The 27,325-nt window shown below is 40.2% G+C and overlaps 1 protein-coding gene across 2 annotated transcripts in view; it reads right to left on the reverse strand.

The window, feature by feature from the left end:
• Window positions 1-27,325, reverse strand: part of bcorl1 (BCL6 corepressor-like 1) — a 175,612-nt gene that overhangs the window by 26,551 nt on the left and 121,736 nt on the right. For both annotated transcript variants that reach the window (XM_060832260.1, XM_060832261.1), the window contains 4 exons: window positions 25,403-25,686; window positions 23,625-23,900; window positions 4,624-4,790; window positions 2,956-3,101 (listed from right to left, as the gene is read on the reverse strand). In XM_060832260.1, coding sequence (XP_060688243.1) covers window positions 2,956-3,101; window positions 4,624-4,790; window positions 23,625-23,900; window positions 25,403-25,686 — 873 coding nt within the window. The remainder of the gene's footprint in view (window positions 1-2,955; window positions 3,102-4,623; window positions 4,791-23,624; window positions 23,901-25,402; window positions 25,687-27,325) is intronic.

Here is a 27,325-nt window from a genome sequence, read left to right on the forward strand (position 1 = left end):
TTTAACTCTCCCTCCCACTCCACCGAGGACATGCAGGTCCTTGGACTCCTCCACCGGCAGAACATAACAACACGACGGCTGGAGGAGGAGCGCCTCATCTTCCGCCTGGGAACCCTCCAACCACAAGGTATGAATTCAGATTTCTCCAGTTTCCTCATTTCCCCTCCCCCCACCTTGTCTCAGTCGGTTCCCTCAACTCAGCACCGCCCTCCTAACCTGCAATCTCCTTCCTGACCTCTCCGCCCCCACCCCACTCCGGCCTATCACCCTCACCTTGACCTCCTTCCACCTATCCCACCTCCATCGCCCCTCCCCCAAGTCCCTCCTCCCTACCTTTTATCTTAGCCTGCTTGGCTACTCTCTCTCATTCCTGATGAAGGGCTTATGCTCGAAACGTCGAATTCCCTATTCCTGAGATGCTGCCTGGCCTGCTGTGCTTTGATCAGCAACACATTTTCAGCTGTGATCTCCAGCATCTGCAGACCTCATTTTTTACTCGAGGAATCACAACCAATGACATTTATTGCAGATCTAATCCTCAGAAACCCTTAAACCCTCCCAAAACTCCTACATCTGATAAGAAGAGCATATCATTCTACTAAATGCCATTTTGCTCCTTCCATTCTATAGAGTCAGAAATTAGCACCATCTTATTGCTCTACAAAACACTGCTCCAGGCTAACTTAATGCTTATGGCTTATATTTAAAATTTAATCAAGAGACAGATCCCAATAAAAACATATAATCAAGAAAGAACTCACTCTACTCACTAATATAGATTTACAGCAAGGCTATACTTAAAACTATTTACTTATCTGTTTCTGTGCTGTGAACTTTCCCAAACAGACTCCTCCAAGATCAGATGTGAATTTAGCGGTTTCTTAAATTTTCCTAGACACTGTGATGTCCAGCAATACATGAATTCAAACAGCAGTAAGTGTGCAGATTCACTGCTGTGTCAGTTAGCAGTGTGGATTTTTTTTATCTCTCTTCCTTACAGACCATGTGCTGGCTGCCTTTGTCTGTCTTTCTCCCTTTTAAAAGTGCTGTTGTTTTGACTTTTGTTTTCCCAAAGAGACAGTGGCTTGTTTGTGGCATGAACTGCTAGCAAAAATGGTGGATGCAGGTACAGTTACAATGTTTAAAAGAAATTTAGATAAGTTCACGAATAGGAAAAGTTTGGAGAGAAAAGGGCCAAGCACAGACAGGCCGGACTAGTTTAATTTGGGAACTTTTGCCACTGATTGGTTGGACTAAAGGGTTGGTTTCCATGCTGTATGACTCTTTGACAGAAAATTGGAATAAGGGGGACAATGTTAGAATGGCAACCTGTAACGAGTAGATCAGCAAAAGGGATAAATGTGAAGTGACGATTATTTACAATATATCTAAATGACTTGAAGAAAGCGAATGTTTTATGGCCAAGTTTGCGGATGACACAAAAATAAGTGGGAAGGCAAGTAGTATGGATGACTCTAACAGCCTCTAAAGAGATACAAACATGTTAAACAAGATGGTAAAAACTTGGTAAATGAAATATAATGTAGGAAAATGTGAGGTTATGCATTTTGGCCAGATGAATAGTAGAACTGAATAGGGTTTAAATAGAGTAAGTCTGCGGAAAGCTGCAGAACAGAGGGATTTGGGACTCTTCATGCATGAATCACAAGTACTTAGCATCCAAGTTCAGTGGGTAATAGGGAAAATATATGGAATATTGGTCCCTTTTTCAAAGAGATTGGAGTAAACGTAGGGACACTTTGCTAAAATTTTACAATGCACTAGTCAGACCACACAGCTCGAACACTGAATAGTTTTGGCCTTATACCTAATGAAGGATATACAGGCATTGCAGACAGACTACAGAAGGTTCCCTAAGCAAGGAGAGGTTGCGTAGGATGAGTCTGCATTCACTGGAATTTAGAAGAATGATAACAATCTTATTGAAATATACGAGAACCATAGGGAACTTGAAAGGTAGATGAAGAAAGGTCGTTTCCCCTGGTGAGAGTGTCTAGGTCCAGAGGGTATAATTCCAGAATAAAAGGTTTCACATTTAAAACAGAAATGAGGGGGAATTTCTTTGCTCAGTGTATCTGTGGAATTACTTACTGCAAAGGATTATTGAGGCTGAGTCATTAAGTACATTCAAGGCTGAGATAGACCCTTAATCACTAAAGAAAACAAGCATTTAAGGGAATAAGCAGGAAAGTAGAGTTGGGGATTATCACATCAGCTGTGATTTCACTGAATTCTGAAGCAGTCCTGATGGACTGAATGGTCTACTTCTGTTCCTACATCTTTTGGCGTGAACCAATTGAAAAAGTGCCACAGCTATGTTAATGGAATTTTCTTTGATCTAAGTTTATATACTTAATATTGTAGTTTATATAAAAATCACTCCAGACCCAAAAAAGCCATTTGCTCTTTCATTTCCCCTTTCACATTCTCAAATCAAGTGCTTCAATCAGGTACTTTCAAACTACAGTCACTGCACAACTGCAGCAGCTGATTTGTGCACAGCATGTTTTCACAAAAAAAGGAGGAGCAAATGTTGCAAGAAGAAGCAGCTCCCTAATCTTTGAATTCTGTTACGTGCTACTTCACATCCAGATGAACAGCTAGATGGGGCTTCAGTTTATCGTCTAATCCGAAAGACAGCACCTCAGATAACGCAGTACTCTGTCAATACTTAATTGAAGCATTAGTATTTGTGTCCTCATTTGAGCTCAAATGCTTGAGGGAGGGGATACCATATAAATTAGCTTTGTTATAATTGTTATTTAACTTAATGTTTCAAAAATACTTCATGCCTGGCATATTACAATAAAAAAATTGTTTTGCTGACTGTCACATGTATCATGAGCACATTGAAAATGTCAAAATATATTTTACATCTGAATAAATTGAAGCATTACAAATTTGGATATTAAGTGAGTAGCATAGGCTACATACCTAAAAGAAACTGTTTCATTGGCTCACTATGAGCCATCTTCAGAACCGTCTGACCCGAATAGGTAGCAAGGGTGGGATCTGCACCATACGACAGAAGAATATGGACAACATCCAGGTTATCATTCACGACAGCATCATGAATAGGTCTAAAACATAAAAACGGTAAGTTGTATTTAAAATCAAGTTGTAATGTCAACTGTAGCTCAAAATATTTAATAATTAGAAAAAGAAATCAGCAACAGGGCAATACTACAGAGCCAACAAGGGATTGCAAATATATGATAGATCGTAACACAATAAGATTACCTACCACATTAAGACTTCATCATTTTTAAACAGAAAGCATCTTCAACCAGGAAATAAACTCAAACAGGTCAACAATACTTGCTGGGAAAGTGAGAGCAAGGCTGAGCATTTGTACACAGCAAAGTCGAGGAAACTAATTTTGCCTGCAATGTAGAACTCTGTGGTTGGTTCCTCTTTCCTGAGGAACTGCAGATGATTGAGAAGGCGGTTGCTGTTGTTCTTGCAAATACTGCTCTTGCAACTATTGGTGTTACTGCTGCTCTTCTCAATCCTCATCATTGGTCCATGGTTAAATTGTGTAAACTGCTCCCATACTGCTGTAATGGTGACAGCTGGGAAGTGGAAATCAAAGGCAAGAAACCTCATGGTTCCAGAAATAACCTTTAAAAATATTGGGTATCACCTCCAAAGTAGTGAAGGTACACACAATCAGAACATGCCTTGTGAGCAAAATCCTTTCATTTCGGCAAGGAAACAATTGTCAGACTTCAGAGTCAAAAGCTTTTGCTGTCTATTAATTGAAGAGTTCTGATAATTCCCACAGTGGTTTTCTTTTGTTTTACTTGATGAGTTTCATAAAGTCCAGGAGACCCAGAGTCAAAGTCAGAGTCTGGGACTCAAATTTCACATGGTGAGCACTTAACATATTTAAATGGCAGATCTATCTGAGCCACTGTGAATGTGCTACATTTTGAAGAACATGCAAAGGTTAAAAATGGAAGTTAGAGGGTGCCTGTTGGTTTCTTCAAATGCTAGCAGTTCAGCTGACTAAACCTGCTACATGCACAGACACCGAACTATCTTGATAGGTTAAAAATCCTCTTACATTGCATCAAGATAGTCTTATTAAAATGAATCATACAGAGATTGGAACATAAAGTTTAAATCAGCAGCCAAGGTTGCCAATCCTTGATATCCAGAATGAAGAGGGAACAGAAAGACATGTGTGGATAAATACTGCTGAGAAAAGGTGTAAGTGGCCCTATTTTATTTTAATGTTTTCAGTCCATGTGAATGACAGCATTTGTTCATTTTAGCATAAAGGAATACAATTGCTGCATGTTGTGTCACACATTTATTTGATTAGATGTTAAGCAGTACAGGTACCCTCTCGACATGAGGATTATTTAATGGAATGATCAACATCAATACATTTAAGGATTTCATCTAATGCAGATATAAAATGCACAGACAGACTTACAGGGGGACCATTGTGAGGATTGTTCCATTTCTAAATGTGCTATATCTGTACTGTAATTGCTTTTAGTGAATTCTGGGAATGACCTTCCTTCTCCAATGCTAATGTCATCACTGCAGAACGTACAACATTCACAATACCAAAATCACTTATAGCAACCTTACCTGGTACCATCCTGCGCACTGCAGTTCACATCTCCTCCATGCTCTAGGAGCCGTGTGACAATATCAAGCCAGCCACGTGCACAAGCTTCGTGCAATGCTGTATACCCAGCATTATCCCGGTGATTGACATCACAAATGGCGTTCTCCAAACAGTAGATAACTACATCCTACATGAGAGATCAAATATGCAGGATGTTATAAAAGCATCAGAAAAAAATCCACTTTGATAAGACGACAGGACAAATTCTGACCATTGTTTGTAACTTTGGAAGACAGATGTAGATTCAAATCACACCAATTAATTAAAAATCCACATACAATTTATCTCCTTAATATGCTCAGTTATTTTGCTGAGATACTGACATGTGCTACTCGGATATAGTAAAGACTGCAGATGTTGGAAAGTCAGAGTTGATAAAGTGTGGACTTGAAAAAAGCACACAAGGTCAGGCAGCATTAGAAGAGCAGGACAGTCGAAGTTTGAGGTTGGGATCGTTCATCAGGACTGATGGAAGGTTCCGACCTGAAATATTGACTTCCCGGCTCCTCTAATACTGCTTGACCTGCTGTGCTTTTTCCAGCTCCACATGCTATCAACAACTGGTTTTTATTCCTTGGCCAAAATGGCCATTCTTTTGTGTGTGATCTTACAATTTGAAAGTCTGGAATTCAAGCCTTACGGTGGAGACTTAAAATATGTAATCTGGGTTGACACTGCCTGAGAAATTGGTGCAATATTGAAAGCACTTTTTTTTGGATGAGATGCTAAATCAATGGTGTCTTAGTAGCTGTAAAAGATCAAGTAGCATAATGCAAATAAGAGTAACAGAGTTCTCCTGCTTTTCGAGGGAACATTTATTCCTCAAACAATAAAACCACTAAAACTGATCATAAGATAATTAAATCTCCATATTTATTGTAATGTCTTGAGTACACTTCAGAAACATCTGATGAGTGCAATGCATTTTGGGATGTCCTGAGGTCCCAAAACGTGTCTGATTAATGCAAATATTTATTGTTTAATGCTAGAAATGGTAAAACGTATTTCAGCTAAAATTTATCCTTTGCTTATTTGATGTCCACAATGAATTTTCCAGTAGAGCTGTTGAACAGTACAGAGGAAAGGGATGCTGTTGTAAGTTATATCACTTAGGTTACATTAATTGAATTAGCAAACTTTGCATAGTATACTGGAACCTATCATTTATGGTGGAGGAACATTGGTTAATTAAAAAGAAAATGTCCAACATATTATTTCCTTTTGTGAAATTTGAGCTTGACAATTCTGGGATAACATGTACAAAACTAGGTAACAACATTAAGGTAAAATTCATGCCATGTTTCTTTGCACTTCCAATGAACAAAATTGTAAGAACATTTCTAATTTGTGGAAAATTAACAACAGCTTTAACAAGGTTGACCTACCCAATTTCCTGCTATACCTCTCAATTCTTTCTCATTGGGTTTCTTAAGCCTATTTGTACTGTTCACCTTAAAATCCTTACCTTTGAACTTATTTCACAACTCTAAGTAATTTCATTTTTTTAAAACAGCATCTTCACTTAGCATAAAGTTCAGGAATGTATCTATAGTTGAAGAAAATGACCAGAGTACATTATTCCAGACTATTGTTTACTTAAAGCCAATCTTCTCTGTACCAGTTCTCTGAAGATAGCTTTAATTCTTTCATCATTTTCTGTCCAATTAGCTAATCATGGGGCAGGTTGCCTCACCATGCAAAATTATTTTTTTCAAACTTCCATTGATAAGAAATCTGTTGGATCATGGACTATAAACTCCACAAGAAGACTGTGTAAGATATAATTAATTTGGAAGTAAATGCCAGGAATTTAGTGATAGAAATTCCAGACTACAAAACATGATGTATTTCAAGACCAGATCATATTGAAAACTAATAAATTTCAATTAAAATTCAGGTGAAAAAGTGAGGTTTGAGATCTTTGCAACAAAAACAAAGAACATTTGCTTACACACAAAGCACCTGAATTCCTTAACTCTTTAACCCTGTGACCTAATATTACCATACAGTTGTTAATCCAGTTCCAATAGTATTGAGTTAGCAAAGCAATGTTCATCTTGTATTACTGGATCAGGGAAGGTAACTTACAAACAGGCATACGTGGAACAGTACTAATGAAACTCTAACTGTGGTCAGTTTTTTCCAACGATTTATTTGGACAAACAGAGCAGTCAGGTTTTTTTCATGTAGTTGAAATTAAATTGAAGCTTTAATGCAAGGTCTGCAATACTAAATGACTCTATTTTGCAAGGGGAATACATGCAAACTCAGCTTCATCAAACTGCCTTGCATATAAGTGACATTATCGCATGCCAGCAATTGCATACTATACTTGTGGCATTGGTGTGCTGTGGCAATGACAGTATTTTTCTTTTGAATTAATATTTAACATACTACTACTTTTCTTTCAGGAATCTCCTGGAATAAGTTCTTCTCTGTTCACAGATGGGATTTCCTTGGTCTCTTTTTCCATATTATAGAGTCATTTTAGAGTGACAATGACATAGAAGACCATTTGATCTGTAAAGTCCATCCAACATTTCTAACCTTTCGTAGTTCTGACAAAAGATCAATCTGGAAAATCAACTCTGTTCCTTTCTCCACAGTGCTTTTTTGAGATTAGATTACTTACAGTGTGGAAACAGGCCCTTGAGCTCAACAGGTCCACACCGACCCGCTGAAGCACAACCTACCCAGACCCATTCCCCCACATTCACTCCTTCACTTAATACTACGGGCAATTTAGCATGGCCAATTGACTTAACCTGCATATTTTTGGATTGTGGGAGGAAACCGAAGTACCCAGAGGAAACCCACGCAGACACAGGGAGAATGTGCAAACTCCACACAGTCAGTCACCTGAGGTGGGAATTGAACCTGGGTCTCCGGCGCTGTGAGGCACAGTGGTTAGTACTGTGTCGCCCACGTATTACCTAATCACTAAATATTTCACCATTTTCTGCTTTTCCATCATATACTCAATGCCATTCAGCACATTTTATGTTATGAGCCCAGTCAGAACATTAATTAAAGTTGTATTTGATCTACATCAGTAAAATGCCACAAGAGTACCACTTCTCTGGGCTGGAGTCAAAACCTAATGTTTGCTTTTTAACTTGCTTCAAAATTGTTTAATGCATGTCAATGTGTTTATTCAAGCATACTGGCTTAGTCATATTGGAACTCTTAATCAATACTATTCAATATTTTCTCTCATTTATTGCATTGCTGTGCCTGCATGTAGTGCAGCATTTGCTTACATCATCACGGTGACTATTCTTCATCATTTGATCATTTAATGTTGCTCAATGATTTAATCTAGCAATTACTAGATTATTGCATTTGCAAGAGTGATCTCCTGTGACAGTAAAAGGCACTCCAACAACTAGTTCACCAGTACATCAATATAAGTTATCTGTGATCATTGGTACCATATCTTAGAATTTGGTACCTTAGAAGCTACCATGACACCAACACCCTTAAGAACTCACACGTTCCTGCTTCATTTCAATGACCGGAAGCCTTACGGGATGGTTACTGGTTCAAGATATACCCTCTGCAACCATGGCTGCTGGCTCTGTTATGACTCCCTGAACGGAGGATGAGGTTAGAAACAATACAGCCCATTCTTTGACCACGATCACCATGGAGTAGATGCTACACCACCTGAAGATGAGGCTGGGTGGGGGCAGGGAATGCAGCACAGTACTGACAAAGGTGTGCCATAAATTTTTGCATGCTGGGTTTTGTACAACTGGAGTAGACAAAGAGCTTATGTGATGAACAACGAAGAACGAGGAGAGCAGCAACATTCATCCGAGGACAAAGATCAGGATGTTGAGCAGGAGGAACGTCATTTTCACCACGACAGAACAGTGCAGTACTGGATGCAACCACTCAGATAGAACTTTAATGACACCCATCTCCTATGGAAGTGATTTGGATGAAATGATCATGCATTGACTGTATATTTCTTTTTTGTGAAAAGACTGTTTATTCCCAAAAGCAAATGTAATTTTTTTTCCCTTGGTTTTCTTGTTGTTCTTTAAAAGATAACGTCTTAAAACTGCTTGAAAGTTTCCAACATGTGATACTCCCATATTGAAAAAAAATGACAAAACATTGTATTGTGTTTGCTATTAGGGAAAGTGTTCCATCGATCCTGAGAGTGAAGCCATCAGGAGTGCTCAACTCCTGGCAGGGTGACCGATGATGGCAAGGTTGGAGGGGAGGAACCAGGCAAAGCACAATCCAAAACAACCCCCCAGTGGCATTCCAGACAGAAGACATTCGTCTGATATCAATGTCTGCAATACCAGATAAATATGGCCTAGTCATTGAGGTTTCCTTGTTACTTGAACTACCTTTTCTGTCAAGGAATATGTATCTGCATTCTCATATTTTAAAAAGATGTTCCACACAAAAAGAATTCAACTCTCACCAGACACACAACAGAATGCCTGCAGTGATCGGAGAGAGGAAACAGGGACATTCCTGATGAAGGGCTCTGGCCCAAAACGTCGAATTTCCTGTTTCCTTGGATGCTGCCTAACCTGCTGTGCTTTAACCAGCAACACATTTTCAGCAATAACTAGCAGACAACAGTCATGGATGTCTTCAATCTTTGGTGACACAAACCAGTCCAAAGAAGACTTCTACTCCACCCTGGATACCATACTCGCCAACATTCCTAAAGAAAATAAAATTATCACCCTTGAGGACTTCAACACCAAGGTTGGAAAGGAACCACATTCCAAACCCAATGGGATTCAAATAGCCAAATGTGCTGAACATCAGCTGGTCATCACCAACACACTGTTCTACCAAGAAGACATGGAAGCAACCATGATCAAAGCACTGACACATGATGAACTATGTCGAGAGTGTGGTGCTGGAAAAGGAGAATTGATGTTATGGGCATAAGCTCTTCATTAGGAATCACCCTTGAGGACTTAATTCCTGATGTAGGGCTGATGTCCAAAACGTCGATTCTTCTGATGTGTAGTGCCTGACCTACTGTGCTTTTCCAGCACCACACACTCGACTCTGATTTCCAGCACCTGCAGTCCTCATATTCTCCCACATGATGGACTACATCATGGTTTGATCATCTGAGACCAAAAGGGGAGGTCATCGCCTACTGGTATTATCACTGGACTGTTCGTCCCCAGACCCAGGTAATGTTCTGTGTGGATGGCGGAATTTAAGTTCAAATTTTAAAAATCTGGAATTAAGAGTCTAAATGATAAGCATGAATCGATTGTAGGGGAAAAAGCCACTTAGTTTACAAATATCCCTTAGGGAAGGAAACTGCCATCTGTACCTGGCCTACATGTGCTCCGCATCAATGTGATTGACTCTTAACTGTCTGCTGGGCAATCAGAGAAGGGCAATAAATGCTGGTCCAGCCAGCGGTGCCCTCATCCCATGAATGAATTAAAAAGGATGTCCTCATTACCCAAAATGATGAATGCTGCAGATGACTGTCAGATAGACTACCATCTCATACACTCCCCAGCATCAATCAAACACAACCAAAAGCAGATGAAGTTGAACGAATAGTTTAGGATAAAAAGCTCAGCACTGAGTGCTCAAGGATAAGAGTCTTTGATTGTGACATTGTGTTGATACCAAGATCCTTCTGATTGTTTGAAACGGCTCAGAAATTTGGACCATGTTTAGACAACGTTAATAACTTCTCAATAACGTTAAGAAGTAGCATCAACGCTGTTTGATACAGATTCTTTGCATCAGCTAGGAAGTCAGACTTACTAACATCAGCATCTTTGAAGCAGCTAATAGTACCAGCATCAACGCAAAGGTCACAAAACCAGCCACACCAGGCCAGGACATCTTAGAATTTCTACGTTATGACTACCAGAGCACATCTTCATCCCCCAGCTCAGGGAAAGCACTCAAATGAGAAGATTTGATTTATGTTATGCATGCAGTACAGGTAGATCACACCATACAAAGATCAAAGGGTGATTACATCGAGCAAGCAATATAAAGTTACAGCTGCAAAGAAGGTGCAGAAGAAGCAAGATCAGTATTAGATTTGAAATATGACAGGTCCATTCAGAAGTCTAATAACTGTGGAAAAGAAGTCGTTCTTGAACGTTTTGGTACGTGTATTTATTCTTTTGTATCTTCTGCCTGACGGAAGAGATTGCAAGAGATTATAAGTGAGTGGGAGAGGCCTTTGATAACGTAGGCTGCCTCTCTATGGCAATGAGAGGTGTAGATGGAGTTAATGGTTGGGAGGTTGGCTTGCATGATGGTCTGGGCTATGTTCAAAACTTTCTGAAGTTTCTTATGGTCATGGGCACAGTAGTTGCTGTACCAAGCTGTGATGTATCCAGATAGGATGATTTTTATGGTGCATCTGTAAAAGTTGGTGAGGGTCCTTATGCTGAATTTCCTTAATCTCCTGAGGAAGAAGAGGTGTTGTTGTGCTTTTTTGACCATTGCATAGACATGGGTGGTCCAGGAGAGATTGTTGGTGATCATCACTCTGAAGAACTTGACCCTCTTGACCATTGGCAAAGGAAGTATTTCAAGGACTCCCTGAAGGCTTCCCTCAAGAATTGCAATGTCAATGCAGAGGAGACCTTCGTGCAGAAGAAACCAACTTGGAGGAAACTTCTGTATGAAGGGACATAACTCTTTAAGAGCACCTGTTGTTAAGTGGAAGTACAAAAAAAAATGAACCTGAAAAACAAATGCCAATGATTTGAAGGTCAAGGACCATTTTCACCTTCTAGGTGTGGATGGAGATGCAGCTCTGAGACTGGACTGACCAGCATCACAAGGACCTACTGAACTAATGATCAATGACATATTAAGGGGAGGCAGAGACCTTGTGGTATTATCACTCAACTGTTAATCCAAAAAAAAATCAGGATAAAATAACCTCTTGAAAGCTACAACATCATAGTTAGAGAGACAGACAGACGGTTCTGTGGACATGGGCGAGACTCTCGGATGGTTTGTTGCCTCCCGGGTGCCAGGGTCTGAGACGTCTCGGACCGTGTCTTCAGAATCCTTAAGAGGAAGGGTGTGCAGCCAGAAGTCGTGGTGCAAATTGGCACCAACGACATAGGTAGGAAGAAGGGTGGGGGGGTCATTCAGGAGCTCAGGGAGTTAGGCTGGAAGCTAAAAGCTAGGACGGACAGAGTCGTCATCTCTGGGTTGTTGCCGGTGCCACGTGACAGTGTGGCAAGGAATAGGGAGAGAGTGCAGTTGAACACATGGCTGCAAGGATGGTGTAGGAGGGAGGGCTTCAGGTATTTGGACAATTGGACTGCATTCTGGGAAAGGTGGGATCTGTACAAGCAGGACGGGTTGCACCTGAACCAGAAGGGCACCAATATCCTGGCAGGTAGGTTTGCTAGCACTGTTCGGGGGGGGGGGGGTTTAAACTAATTTGGCAGGGGGATGGGATCCGGACTTGTACTCCAGCAAGTAGGTTAGCTGTTTTTCAGGATGTCCAAGAATGTAGTGAGGCTGTGGAGAAGGTAGCACTGACAGAGAATACTTGCGGACACAGAGATGGGCTCAAGTGTGTATATTTCAACGCAAGGAGTATCAGAAAGAAGGTGGGTGAACTTAAGGCGTGGATCGGTACTTGGGACTACGATGTTGTGGCCATCACAGAAACTTGGATAGAAGAGGGACAGGAATGGTTGATGGAGGTTCCTAGCTACAGATGTTTCAGTAAGATTAGGGGGGGGGTGGTAAAAAAGGAGGGGGGCTGGCGTTGCTAATTAGAAAGGCAGTTTGAGGGGGATCTGCCTTTGGAGGTAGTATGGACTGAAGTCAGAAATAGGAAAGGAGCAGTCACGTTGTTGGGTGTAGTCATGGGCGATTTCAACTTCCCAAATATTGACTGGAAGCTCTTTAGATCAAGTAGATTGGAAAGGGCAGTGTTTGTGCAGTATTTCCAGGAAGCTTTTCTAACTCAGTATGCATATTATCCGACCAGAGGGGAGGCCATATTGGATTTGGTAGTTGGTAACGAACCAGGACAAGTGATGGGCTTGTTAGTGGGTAAGCATTTTGGTGATGGTGACCACAATTCTGTGACTTTCACCTTGGTTATGGAGAGAGATGCGTGCAACAGGGCAGGTTTTACGATTGGGGGAAGGGTAAATACGATGTTGCAAGACAGGATCTGAGGAGCATAAGTTGAGAGCATAGGCTGTCAGGGAAGGATGTCGTTGAAATGTGGAACTTTTTCAAAGAACAGATACGACGTGTCCTTGATATGTATGTACCTGTCAGGCAGGAAAGAGATGGTCCTTGGTTAACGGGGGAGGTTGAATGTCTTGTAAGGAGGAAGAAGGAGGCTTACATAAGGTTGAGGAAACAAGATTTAGACAGAACGTTGGAGGGATACAGGATAGCCAGGAGGGAGCTGAAGAAAGGGATTAGGAGAGCTAAGAGAGGGCATGAAAAATCTTTGGCGGGTAGGATCAAGGATAACCCCAAGGACCTTTTATACGTATGTGAGAAACATGAGAATGACAAGAACAAGGGTAGGTCCGATCAAGGACAGTAGTGGGAGACTGTGTGTTGAGTCAGAAGAGATAGGAGAGGTCTTGAATGAGTACTTTTCTTCAGTATTTACAAATGAGAGGGACCGTATTGTTGAAGAGGAGAGTATGAAATGGACTGGTAAGCTAGAGGAGATACTTGTTAGGAAGGAAGATGTGTTGGGCATTTTGAAAAACTTGAGGATAGACAAGTCCCCCGGGCCTGATGGGATATATCCTAGGATTACGTGGGAAGCAGAACCCTTGGTAATGATCTTTTTGTCTTCACTGTCAATGGGGGTGGTGCCAGGGGACTGGAGAGTGGCAAATGTTGTGCCCCTGTTCAAAAAAGGGAATAGGGATAACCCCGGGAATTACAGGCCAGTTAGTCTTACTTTGGTGGTCGGCAAAGTAATGGAAAGGGTACTGAGGGATAGGATTTATGAGTATCTGGAAAGACACTGCTTGATTAGGGACAGCCAGCACGGATTTGTAAGAGGTAGGTCTTGCCTTACAAGTCTTATTGAATTCTTTGAGGAGGTGACCAAGCATGTGGATGAGGGTAGAGCAGTGGATGTAGTGTACATGGATTTTAGTAAGGCATTTGATAAGGTTCCCCATGGTAGGCTTATGCGGAAAGTCAGGAGGCATGGGATAGTGGGAAGTTTGGCCAGTTGGATAGAGAACTGGCTAACCAGTCGAAGTCAGAGAGTGGTGGTAGATGGTAACTATTCAGCCTGGAGCCCAGTTACAAGTGGAGTTCCGCAGGGATCAGTTCTGGGTTCTCTGCTGTTTGTAATTTTTATTAATGACTTGGATGAGGGAGTCGAAGGGTGGGTCAGTAAATTTGCAGATGATACGAAGATTGGTGGAGTTGTGGACAGTGAGGAGGGCTGTTGTCAGCTGCAAAGGGACTTAGATATGATGCAGAGCTGGGCTGAGGAGTGGCAGATGGCGTTCAACCCTGTCAAGTGTGAGGTTGTCCATTTTGGAAGGACAAATAAGAATGCGGAATACAGGGTTAACGGTAGGGTTCTCAGTAAGGTGGAGGAGCAGAGGGATCTTGACGTCTATGTTCATAGATCTTTGAAAGTTGCCACTCAGGCGGATAGAGCTTGTAAGAAGGCCTATGGTGTATTAGCATTCATTAGCAGAGGGATTGAATTCAAGAGTCGTGAAGTGATGTGCAGCTGTATAGGACCTTGGTAAGGCCACATTTGGAGTACTGTGTGCAGTTCTGGTCGCCTCACTTTAGGAAAGATGTGGAAGCTTTGGAGGGGGTGCAGAGGAGATTTACCAGGATGTTGCCTGGAATAGAGAATAGGTCATACGAGGATAGGTTGAGAGTGCTAGGCCTTTTCTCATTGGAACGGCGAAGGATGAGGGGTGACTTGATAGAAGTTTATAAGATGATTAGAGGAATAGATAGAGTAGACAGTCAGAGACTTTTTCCCCGGGTACAACAGAGTGTTACAAGGGGACAAAATTTAAGGTGAAGGGTGGAAAGTATAGGGGGGATGTCAGGGGTAGGTTCTTTACCCAGAGAGTGGTGGGGGCATGGAATGCGCTGCCTGTGGGAGTGGCAGAGGCAGAATCATTGGTGACCTTTAAGCGGCAATTGGATAGGTATATGGATAGGTGCTTAAGCTAGGACAAATGTTTGGCACAACATTGTGGGCCGAAGGGCCTGTTCTGTGCTGTATTGTTCTATGTTCTATCACACCTGCTCTCTTAAAAATCAAGAACTAATCGATATACAAAAATGACTTCATTTTTAAAACCTTTAATCTTATTCTATTAGTATCCCACAATATATATACATTACATTGACTTTAACCATGGAAACATTCAGTACTACAATCTATTTCTGTTGTTTACACCTGCCATTGAACACCTCTGTCTTACTTCAAAGTCGCAACAACACAATAGCAATTATGTTTTCTTGCCCAACCATGTGTATAATTTTCAGATTGAATGGCTGCAACCATAAGCTCCAACTAAACAGTCTGGAATTTGTCCCTGAATTTTTCCAAAAACAGTAATGGATTATGATCAGTATTTACAATTGTCTCAGACACATTACTGCCAATATAAATGCTGAAATATTGTAATGCCAACACTAAGCTCAAGGTTTCCTTCTCAATTGTGGAATATTTCTGTTAATGAGTATTCAATTTTCTGTAAAAATACCCAATAGGTATTTCATTCTTCTAATTGACTTCTTGTAAGAGTACAGTACCGAGACCTATATCACTCACATCGATTGCCATTTTGAATGGCTTTGCATAATTAGGCGGGGCTAAAACTGGGGCAGTGGTTAACATAACTTTCAGGCTATCAGTCTGACAGTCCACCATTCAGTGAAATTTTCTGCACTTCTTCAGTATGGCAGTCAGTGGATCAACCACACTGCTAAAATTCGGTACAACCTTCCAATAAAACCCACTCAATCCTAGGAATCGTAGTACTGTTGCCTTTGTTGATGGCATGGAAACTCCACAATAACCTTTGTTTTCACATTCCATGGGGCCATATGGCCGTGTCCGTGTCCAACAACATGTCCCAGGAACATGACTTGGACTTTTGCGTGTTCACTCTTAATCATGTTTATCACTAAGCCTGCCTCCTGAAGTCAATCGAATAAGACCATAAGACATAGGAGTGGAAGTAAGGCCATTCAGCCCATCGAGTCCACTCCACCATTCAATCATGGCTGATGGGCATTTCAACTCCACTTACCCGCATTCTCCCCATAGCCCTTAATTCCTCGAGACATCAAGAATCTATCAATCTCTGCCTTGAAGACATTTAGCATCCCGGCCTCCACTGCACTCTGCGGCAATGAATTCCACAGGCCCACCACTCTCTGGCTGAAGAAATGTCTCCGCATTTCTGTTCTGAATTGACCCCCTCTAATTTTAAGGCTGTGTCCACGGGGCCTAGTCTCCTCGCCTAATGGAAAAAATTTCCCAGCGTCCACCTTTTCCAAGCCATGTATTATTTTATAAGTTTCTATTAAATCTCCCCTTAATCTTCTAAACTCCAATGAATACAATCCCAGGATCCTCAGCCGTTCCTCGTATGTTAGACCAACCATTCCAGGGATCATCCGTGTGAATCTCCGCTGGACACGCTCCAGTGCCAGTATGTCCTTCCTGAGTGTGGGGACCAAAACTAGACACAGTACTCCAAATGGGGCCTAACCAGAGCTTTATAAAGTCTCAGTAGCACAAAGGTGCTTTTATATTCCAACCCTCCTGAGATAAGAGACAACATTGCATTCGCTTTCTTAATCACGGACTCAACCTGCATGTTTACCTTTAGAGAATCCTCGACTAGCACTCCCAGATCCCTTTGTACTTTGCCTTTATGAATTTTCTCACCATTTAGAAAGTAGTCTATGCTTTTATTCTTTTTGCCAAAGTGCAAGACCTCGCATTTGCTCATGTTGAATTCCATCAGCCATTTCCTGGACCACTCTCCCAAATTATCTAGATCCTTCTGCAGCCTCCCCTGCCTGTCCACCTAACTTCGTATCATCGGCAAACTTCGCTAGAATGCTCCCAGTCCCTTCATCCAGATCATTAATATATAATGTGAACAGCTGTGGCCCAACACTGAACCCTGCGGGACACCGCTCGTCACCGGCTGCCATTCCGAAAAAGAACCTTTTATCCCAACACTCTACCTTCTGTCAGACAGCCAATCCTCAATCCATACCAGTAGCTCACCTTGAACACCATGGGCCCTCATCTTACTCAGCAGCCTCCCATGTGGCACCTTATCAAAAGGCCTTTTGGAAGTCTAGAAAGACCATATCCACTGGGTTTCCCTGGTCTAACCTACTTGTCTCCTCTTCAAAGAGTTCCAACAGGTTTGTCAGGCATGATCTCCCCATACTAAATCCATATTGACTTGTTCTAATCAGACTCTGCTCTTCCAAGAATTTAGAAACCTCATCCTTAATGATGGATTCTAGAACTTTACCAACGACCAAGGTTAGGCTAATTGGCCTATAATTTTCCATCTTTTGTCTTGATCCTTTCTTGAACAAGGGGGTTACAACAGTGATCTTCCAATCATCCGGGACTTTCCATGACTCCAGTGACTCTTGAAAGATCTCAACCAATGCCTCCTCTATTTCCTCAGCCACCTCTCTCAGAACTCTAGGGTGTATCCCATCAGGGCCAGGAGATTTATCAATTTTAAGACGTTTTAGCTTTTCTAGCACTTTCTCTTTTGTAACTGCAACCATACTCAACTCAGCCCCCTGACTCCCTTTAAATGTTGGGATATTACTCATGTCTTCCACTGTGAAAACTGACACAAAGTACTTGTTAAGTTCTCCTACTATTTCCTTATCTCCCATCACTAGGCTTCCAGCATCAGTTTGAAGTGGCCCAATGTCTACTTTTGCCTGTCGTTTGTTTCTTATGTATCGAAAGAAACCTTTACTATCATTTCTAATATTACTGGCTAGCCTACCTTCATATTTGATCCTCTCCTTCCTTATTACTCTCTTTGGTATCCTCGGTTTGTTTCTGTAGCCTTCCCAATCTTCTGATTTCCCACTGCTCTTGGCCACTTTATAGGATCTCTCTTTTTCTTTAATACATTTCCTGACTTCCTTTGTCAGCCATGGCTGTCTAATCCCTCCCCGTTTAATCTTTCTTTTCTTGGGGATGAACCTTTGTAGTGTCCTCAATTATACCCACAAACTCCTGCCATTTTTGCTCTACTGTCTTCCCCGCTAGGCTCTACTTCCAGTCTATTTTTGTCAGTTCCCCTCTCATGACCTCATAATTACCTTTATTTCACTGTAACACCATTACATCCGATTTTGCCTTCTCTCTTTCAAACTGCAGACTGAACTCTACCATATTATGATCGCTGCTCCCTAAGGGTTCCCTTACTTTAAGATCTTTTATAAAGTCTGGTTCATTACAAAGCACTAGGTCAAGAATAGCCTGCTCCCTTGTGGGCTCCATGACAAGTTGTTCCAAAAAGCCATACTGTAAGCAATCCATGAATTCCCTTTCTTTGGATCCACCAATATTGAATAATCTATTGAATAATTCCAATAGATGCTGTAAATGTTCCTTCCATGTGTGACTAAAAATCACTGGGTCATTGATGAACACACATAATTGAGTAATCCAGAAGTGATTTTATTGGTTAGTCTTTGAAATGTGTCCTTCACACTTTTCATAGCATGACTTTAAATTGTATAGTCCATTCAGTGTCACAAAAGCCAAAATTGTTTTTGCTCTTTCAGATAAAGGTACCTGCTAGTATCCTGAGTCAGTTCAACTTTGAAATATAAGTTGCTTGTCCCACCTTCTCAATGCAGTCTTCCAAATAGGATATGAATCAGACTTTGTAGCTGCATTGACTTGGCAATATTCACATATAATGATTGGGTGCCATCTGGTTCTGTGGTACCGTTACTACGGATGAGCTTCAGTTGCTGTAACTCACTTTGATTATATTGTCTTGAAGTATGCGTTCAATCTCTTTTTGAACTTGAACTTTGGAGGGTTACGTCTATAAGGACGTTACTTAATTGGAACACCATTTCCTATATTTACATTATGCTTAATTAGATTAGTACTTCCCAGCGTATTCCACATATCTTCCCACGTGATTGTAATAATTCTTTTAAGTCATTTCGATTTTCTTCTGGAGTTACCTCAATAATTTATCCCAATTTTTGAGAACTTCATCATCCAATTTAATTTGAGGAATGACCAATTCAGAATCCTCTGAACTTAGTTCTTCACTGTGTTACTGTTTACAATACATTGTCCTTGTGCTTTTCTTCCCTATCAAAACTTCTTTAGAGCATATTCACATGACATAATCTGTGAAGTTTCTTTCTATGAAGTATTCTTATCAAATAATTCACCTTACTCAACCTCCTTTCGATTTGATAAGGTGCACTAAACCTTACTTTTAAAGGTTCAACTACCACTAGGAGTAACACTAACATTTTAACTCCACGAGCAAAATTGCAAATTTTTGATTTCTTGTCTGCTTCTTTTTTCATCAGATGGTGTGTTACTTCTAAATGTTTTCTGGCCAATTCATCCACTCTATTTAATCTTTCCCTAAAATTTGGCATATAGTCCAAATATAGTCTCTGAACTCTGACTCACCAATTTTGCCCTAGGGAATTTCAGCCGTCTTCTCATCCCATACACAAAAATTCATTCAAATGGACTGATTTTGGTAATTCATTTGGTGCATCCCTTATTGCAAAAAGTAAAAATGGAATTATTTTATCCCAATCCAGAGTCCTGACTGTAAGCCATTAACGTGGTCTTTAAAATTTAATGCTCCCTGTGACTCTGGATGTACACAGTGGATTTGATTTTTTTTATTCCTAAGTTATCCATAACTTTCCTGAATAATTTTGATGTAAAATGTGACCCTTGATCTGATTATATGTCGGTGGGTGGTCCATACCTTGTGAAAAAAACTCTTGTACAATTCTTTCAGCTGTGATACTGCACAATGGAACGGCCTCAGGAAATCTAGTGAACACATCCATTATGGTCAACAAATATTGATTCCCACTTTTTGTTTCAGGTAGGGGTCCTACACAATCAATTAAAAGGTTCCTCTAATAAGGGAATGGAAAAGTGCTGGTTTTATCATTACCTGAGGTTTTCCAATTATCTGACATGTATGACTTGTGTGGCAAAATTTAATTAAATCCTTATGCAGTCCAGGCCAGTAAAAAAACACTTTTGTATTTTGGCTTGGATTTCCTTACTCCCAAATGACCTCCTATATGTAATTCATGTGCTACCCGCAACACCACCTTTCTATAACCCATCAGTAATACAACTTGATGAAATTTCTACCATTCATCAACAGCCCAATTACGCAAAGTTCTGCATTTCCTCATCAAGACTCATTTTTAAGATAGTAACATTTTGGGATATCTTTCTTCAGATAATGCTTTTTGACACAACTGCTTTTAGTTTTTCATCTTTCTGTTATAACTTAGTTAATTTCTCTGAACTAACAATATCCACTTTGCCCTCCATCTATTCATGTTTTTTCACATCTCTTTGATCACACATAGCCTCTGATAATTGTACTTCAACTTCTTTATCTTTATTCTTTAATTTCTCTTCCTGCTTTAACCTGTAGCTTTGTGATCTTGTTATCACAGTCAGAAAAATTCCCAGGATGTGCTTCCTGTAATACCGTAGTTGCTTGATTTTTCACTGGCTTGTCAACCATAGTAAGCAGCACTCCCACCTGAGATCCAGCTATATCATTACCAAGGACATATTGTTTTTCTGGAGCCGAGAATTCCTCAAGTACTCTTAACACAAGTTCTCCACTTTTCTCCGGACACTCCAATCTCACTTCACATAATACAGTCCCTCTCATCTCACCATGAATTCCACACATTACCACTTTTTCTGGCAATAGTCCTTCTGAATTACATATCTCATCTCTCGCCATCAATGATTGACATGCTCCTGTATCTCTTAAGATTGTAATTTCTTTACCTGCTCCTCCTGACAAATACGAGTTAACCTTACACCTGTAAATAAATGGTTTAAGCAGATCTGACACCTTCTTCTCAACCAACCCCTAAACAGATTGTATATTCTGGTGCAGCTTTTTAGCTTCCACTTTGCTTTCCCTTACCACTTCAACAAAATTAATTGGCTTATCCAGTTTTCCCACAACTATCCTCGCAGTGCTTTTCCTAAACTACCAGTACTGCGACTTCATGCTGCCTACTTTATTGCAGTGAAAACACCTGCGCTTTTCTCACTTCTCTTTCCCCCTCACGGGTTTCCTTTTCATCCTGTGGTAAACTATCTTTAATGAGACATCCTTTTCTCTTACCAACTAAAAATTTATCTTTTCCCCAATTTCTATCTATTGAAATTGATGTTGGAAGCCAAACATTGATTTAAGAACCAACTCAATCAATCAGCCATTTCAGCTGCGAATCTTGCAGTTTAACTCTGTTCTTCCAAGAGCTCTTATTACTTCAGAAGTGAATTTTTAAACTCCTCTATAATAATTGTCTAAATGCGTCATATCTATTGATCTTGATCTATTCACCTATCAAAATTACTTACTTTGATCCTTTCAAACTCAATGTACATTTGACCAGGCTCTCTCCTTAAATTCTTGAAACATTGTAGGTTTCTGGCACTAGTTCATATACACTTAAGATGGCATTTTTCGCCTCCTCATACTATCCAGATACCTCGTCGGATAGTGATGCAAATACTTCACTAGCTCAATCTATCAACTTTGTCTGGGTCAATAATACCCACATGGTCTCACGCCATTTCATTTGTTTAGCCACTTTCTCAAATGAAATGAAAAAGGCTTCTACATTCTTCTCATCGAAAGAAGGCAATGCTTGGACATATTTGAATAAATTCCCAACCAGGCCCATGGGATTGCTCTCCATCACTATCCTCCATTGCTGATGAAGGGCTTATGCCTGAAACGTCGACTATCCTGCTCCCCGGATACTGCCTGACCGGCTGTGCTTTTCCAGCACCACACATTTCGACTTTTCACTAGGCCTATCTTTTATCTACACCTCCGCCCTTTTAAGTCAACTCTCCTTTCTAATTGCCAACATCTAAGTTCAAACTCTCTTTCTGCTTTTCTTCTCTCTGCGAGGGCCTTCCTCTTCTTTCTTTTTCTTCTCCTTTTAATTTGAATTCAAACAGTTTCATTTCCTTTCTCTTGCATCTAATTCATGCTGCTTCATTTGCAATTGAATTTTAGCCATCTCCAAATATTCTGATGGCATTTCCTGCAACTCAAATGCTACGCAACTGCCACAACTATCTCCCCTTTCCTCACAGACACAAGCAACCCCAATCCCAATGTTGTTTGCCTCGTTTGCCAATTCCAACAGGTTTGCTTTGCTCACTTCTCATAAATCTCCCAAAGTCACTTCTTCCGCTCCCAGAAAACTCTTAATGACTGAAAGAGCCATTACTACTCAAGGCACACTCTGTTTAAACCACCTAATTTAATACCCAAAATAAAAGACACCAACAATTACCAGTTGCAGCCTTTGAATCCAACAATCTTAAACCCAACCTGGAATCATAGAGCCTACAATTTGCTTTGGAGCAGACCAGACCCCCTCAAAATATTTGAAGAAGAGAGCCTAGACCCTAACCTCTTATTTTTAATGGCAAGTATAAAGTGGCTATTCCCAATGTTAAGCAAAACAATTTATTTAAACACTGTCGTTAAAAAACAGCACCAAAGAAAAAGAAATTTAGAATAACCTAACTGAATCAGAAACTTAACAGAATAATAAATACAGTAACTATTGTTAATTAACTGCTCCGATATTGTAACACCCCACAAACACACATCTTGGCAAAAAGGAAAATTCAAACACAGATTCTTACATGTAGTTCTCCAATCCAGGAGGAAAAAACATTAAGAGAAAATTCAGAGAGTAGCAGCTAGGAGACATTCACTGAAACTTTCAACACTTTTGCGACACCAATAGCTTTGGTTTAAAGCTAAACCTAAAAACTAAAAAAAAAACTTGAAAGCTTGGTCTGAGAGAGCTGGCCAGATGCAGGATGCTTTTATCGTTCCAACTTTTTTAAAAAACCCAAGGCCTCACGGCCTTGGTCTTCAGTGGCTAGCTCTCCACTCTACCCTACAACCTCTTGTCAAAAAAATCAGGACAAAATAAATCAGGAAAGCCACAGCACCGTTATATAGCTAATATTTATCACTTCTTACTGAAATAACTTCCAACAATAGCTCTGTAATGAACCAGTCTTTTATCTTGTTTAAAGCATGAAGCTGTTCTGCTGTTTATTTCAAAGTAGAAGCATCACAAGAGGCTACAAACAAGTTTATATAAATTCTCAGTCCACAGACCACTCTGAGGACAAGCCTGGCACATGGCCATAACAGTACATAATTCATAAATATCACAGTTCCAAAGTGATCCTGAATCCTTTCAGAAATTAAGTTTTCAACTGTAAAATATTATTATGGCCAGTGAAGAAAACAATCGGGGCTAGATATATTTTTAAGATAATACATATTTCAGCAAGTTGCATTACTATGAAAAAAATGAAGTTACAACCTGAACTTAATGAAAAGAATGCAATTGAATTAAAATGAATGCAGCAGACTTTTTGGTGCACTTTCACTTTTCCAGCAAATATCAAAATGTCAGTTACCTAGAATATAAGACACCAATGTAATTTAGAGACAACTAGGCAGGGCATGTCACATGTGTAATTCATTCAGTTGGACCACAAAGCAAAGAAGAGGTTTAATAAAGAGGTCAAAAATGAGTTTCGAATGGTAGGGATGACTCTGGAAAGAACAAGGTCCTTCTGAGAAGATATATAAAATTAAAAAGGTCAATACTATGTTAATACAACTTTTACCTCATAGCCTAATCGTGCAGCCTTCTGCAGCAGTGTTTCGCCAGCATTCTTATTTACTATTAACTTTCGTGTTTCAGATTGTGACTGCTGGCCTGCAGATGTCTCTGCTTGAGCACATGGTGACCGTGGCACTGTTGCATATTTTACAGGAGTAACTGAAGATGTCCGCTTTTTCCAGTGGGTTGAATGATCACGTTGCTTCTTTGGTGATGGGCTCCAATCAGAATCGAGCATTAACGCTGAGCGCTTTAGAGAGCGTTTTTGCCTTACTTTAATCTGTTAGAAGATAATTATTTGAAAGTTCAATCAATGGGACAAAGAAAATGATTTAATACCACAATCTTATTAAACAACTCAACTGAATGTCTCCCTTTTCATTGTATATTTAACTTACAGGAAGATATTGTATAGTGGCTCAGTGGTTAGCACTGCTGTCTCACATTGTTTGGAACCCAGGTTCAATTCCAGCTTGGGTGACTGTGTGGAGTTTGCACGTTCTGCACACGTGTGTGAGTTTCCTCCAGGTGCTTTGATTTCCTCCCATAGTCCAAAGATGTGCAGGCTAGGTGAAGTTGCCATGTTAAATTGCCCCTTAATGTCTAGGATCTGCAGGTCAGGTGGATTAGCCAATGGTAAGTGCTTGGTTATGGGAGGGGAGGGTCCGGATGGGATGCTTTTTGGAGGGTAGGTGCAGACTCAATGGGCTGAATGGCCTCTTTCCACATTGTAGGGATACTATATATGCCTCATGGAATAAATGCAAGCAGCTATAATTCGGCTTTATACTAAATCTACAATCTGAAGACTTTGAATATAAGAATCATTTGAGAGATAACAATTAAAAAAATAAAAGTGCAATTAAAATTCAAGGTCAAATAACTATACACTAACATGTTGAACATTTATACACCAAGATTTCCTAGCAATAACAGATCAAGACATTAAAACATTTTAGTTTTATTTTGTTAAGATGGAAAATCTATTCTTAAAATCAAATAAACAATTTGAAAATCTCATCCAACCTTTTGTGATTCAGACATTTCTCATGCTCTACTTGTATCTGCCAATGTCAGTAAAATTCAGCCCACTTGCTGCTATATCCTATCTCATATCAATCGCAATCTGTTCATTACCACTGTCCTCTCTCCCATGTTTTGCTTCCAGGTTCCCAAATATCTCAAAATCAAAATTCTATCCTTGTGTTTACATTGCGTCATAGCCTTGCTTCTTCCTCTCTCTGTAACATTATCCAGTCTAATAACCCACCTAACTACCCATTCGTCAGACTCTTGTCTCTTATGCATTGCCTATGCTCTTTATGCCATCATTGTGGATCTTCCTTCAGTTGTTCTAATATACTGTGGGATTCTGGGTGCTTTATATAGCTGAGAACTGGGTATTATATCAATGTAAACTGAAGAATAAAAATGAGCTATGTAAATATGCTGCAACAGGATTGCACTAGAACTTTCTTCATTCAAATTCCAGTTCTATGTGATCTGACATTACTGATGATATATCTAGCTAACAGAATATCGCTATTGGTCTCAGATAAAACATAAGTTGCCCTGGACCATAAATTCTGGAATTCCTTCCCTAAACGCCTCTACCTCTGCATGTCCCTTTAGGATTCTTCCAAAAAATCATATCTATGACCAAGCTTTTGGTTTGCCTTCTTAATTGGCACAGCATCCATTTTTACTAATTGAACATCGGTAAAGCAGCTTAAGTGATATATTAGAAGCATCATACAAAGAACATTGCTTTAAGTTTCTTACCTTGTGTCTTCCTTGGTTGCTTGCATCTTCGTCTGGGGATTGGGGTCCAATAATATGTTTTGTTTTACATTTACGTTTTCCTGATGGTTTTTCTGACTGAAACTGGCTTGGAGATTCGGATATGTGACTCAAGTTGAGAGAGCCTGTACTACAAGATTCTTTACGTTTTCGTAAACCTCCTGACACAGGAGTGCTGTGTCTGACACTCAGATTCCAATCAGCACTGGGCAAAGTGCCTGAAAGAGCAAGCCTTTTCCGCGGTGAAGTAGGAGGTGTCCATGTTCCTAAAATAAACACTTCATTATAATTAGCTTGACTAGACTCCAGCTCTGCTCTACATCTGTAAGCTTCTACGAAATTGTAATCTGTTAAGGTATTCTGGGATCTCAAATACAACACACACTTGGTATCTGCACAATATGATCTCACATAGCACCAAATGAGCAGTGTGATGCTGTACATCCCTCAACATTAATGTGATTACAATCACTCCCCCTCCCCTCACCCACCCACAATCAACAGCCCTGAGGGCAAGTACTGACCAAAAACCTAACTGGATCACATGTGAATAGTTCAGAGGCTGGGAATTCTGAGGCAAGAAACTCACCTCCTAACTCCCCATTGTCTGACCAGAAGGCATAAGTCAGAAATGTGACTGAATCAGGGATCCAAAACTATAAGCTTGATAGCATCAAAGACAAAACAGCACACTTGACTAGCATGTAATCCACCACCATAAATGTTCCCTCCTTTCACAACACAAAGAAACAGCAGTGTGTATGAAATACAAGATGCACTGCATGCCTGTGATGGCACCTTCCAAAAGCACAACCTGTACCGTATAGGGGGATAAGGGCAACACACATATGGGAATGCCACCATTTGAAAGTTTCCCTCCAAACCACACAATATTTTGGCTTGGAACTATAATCACAATTTCTTCAATATCACTGGATCAAAATCCTGGTATATTTTCCCGAGATGCTCGGGACACATACAACACGAAACTACAGTAATTCAAGGCAGCAATTGACCAATATCGTTTCAAGGGCAAATAGAGATTGGCGACAATGCCACACCAAATATAAGTTTTTTTAAAAAAAACCCATCTAACAGGTCAACTACACCATTCTTGGTTAATCTAAGGGATGTTTACAGTTACTCTCAAACTAGGAAGCAATATTCTCAATGTAGTGGTCAAGTGACAATACACAGACATCATTAAGTCACGAGAGAAATCCCCATATCCTCCTCAAGCAGTTTCCACCCTACTACCTCCACCTCAAGAGGATATGAGAATTCTATCCGCTCTTCTGAAAAGAACCATTTGACTAAGACAACTCAGTCAAATGCATAGAATCAACAGATGCCCTAGTACTCAACATTGTTGTGACTGAACCCTCAATGTTTATGCTTGTAGTGATTTTGTGGCTAGAAGACAGGGATAGATGTTTATTTAACCTAGTGTGTGTCTGGGCATGTTTCATCAGGATAAATAAATTAGAGCGAGAGAGGAAGTGCGTGATAGCAATAGACTCTATAGGCATCTAAGCATGCAATAAGTAAAGTGAATGCTGATCCGCTAAAGTGTGAGAATGGGAATTAATAAAGAAATGGTAGATGTAATGAATAAATATTTTGCTTCTGCTCTTCACTATAGGGAATACAAAAACATTCTCAGTAATAGCTGTAAATAAGAAGTTGAAGGAAGAGAGGAATGTGGTGACATGAAATTCACTAAGGAAATCACATATTGAGCTAAATGATGCAGCTGCAGATTAATAAGTCTCCCCATCTTTAGACACCTCATTCCAGGATCTTAAAAAGAGGTGCCTGATGATGTGGTGATTGCGGTGATGTTAATTTTCAAAATTTCGCTGGATTCTGGAAAGGTACCATCAGATTGAAAAATACCAAATAAAA

This window comes from Hemiscyllium ocellatum, chromosome 11, assembly GCF_020745735.1.
Source record: "Hemiscyllium ocellatum isolate sHemOce1 chromosome 11, sHemOce1.pat.X.cur, whole genome shotgun sequence".
Classification (NCBI taxonomy): Eukaryota; Metazoa; Chordata; class Chondrichthyes; order Orectolobiformes; family Hemiscylliidae; genus Hemiscyllium; species Hemiscyllium ocellatum.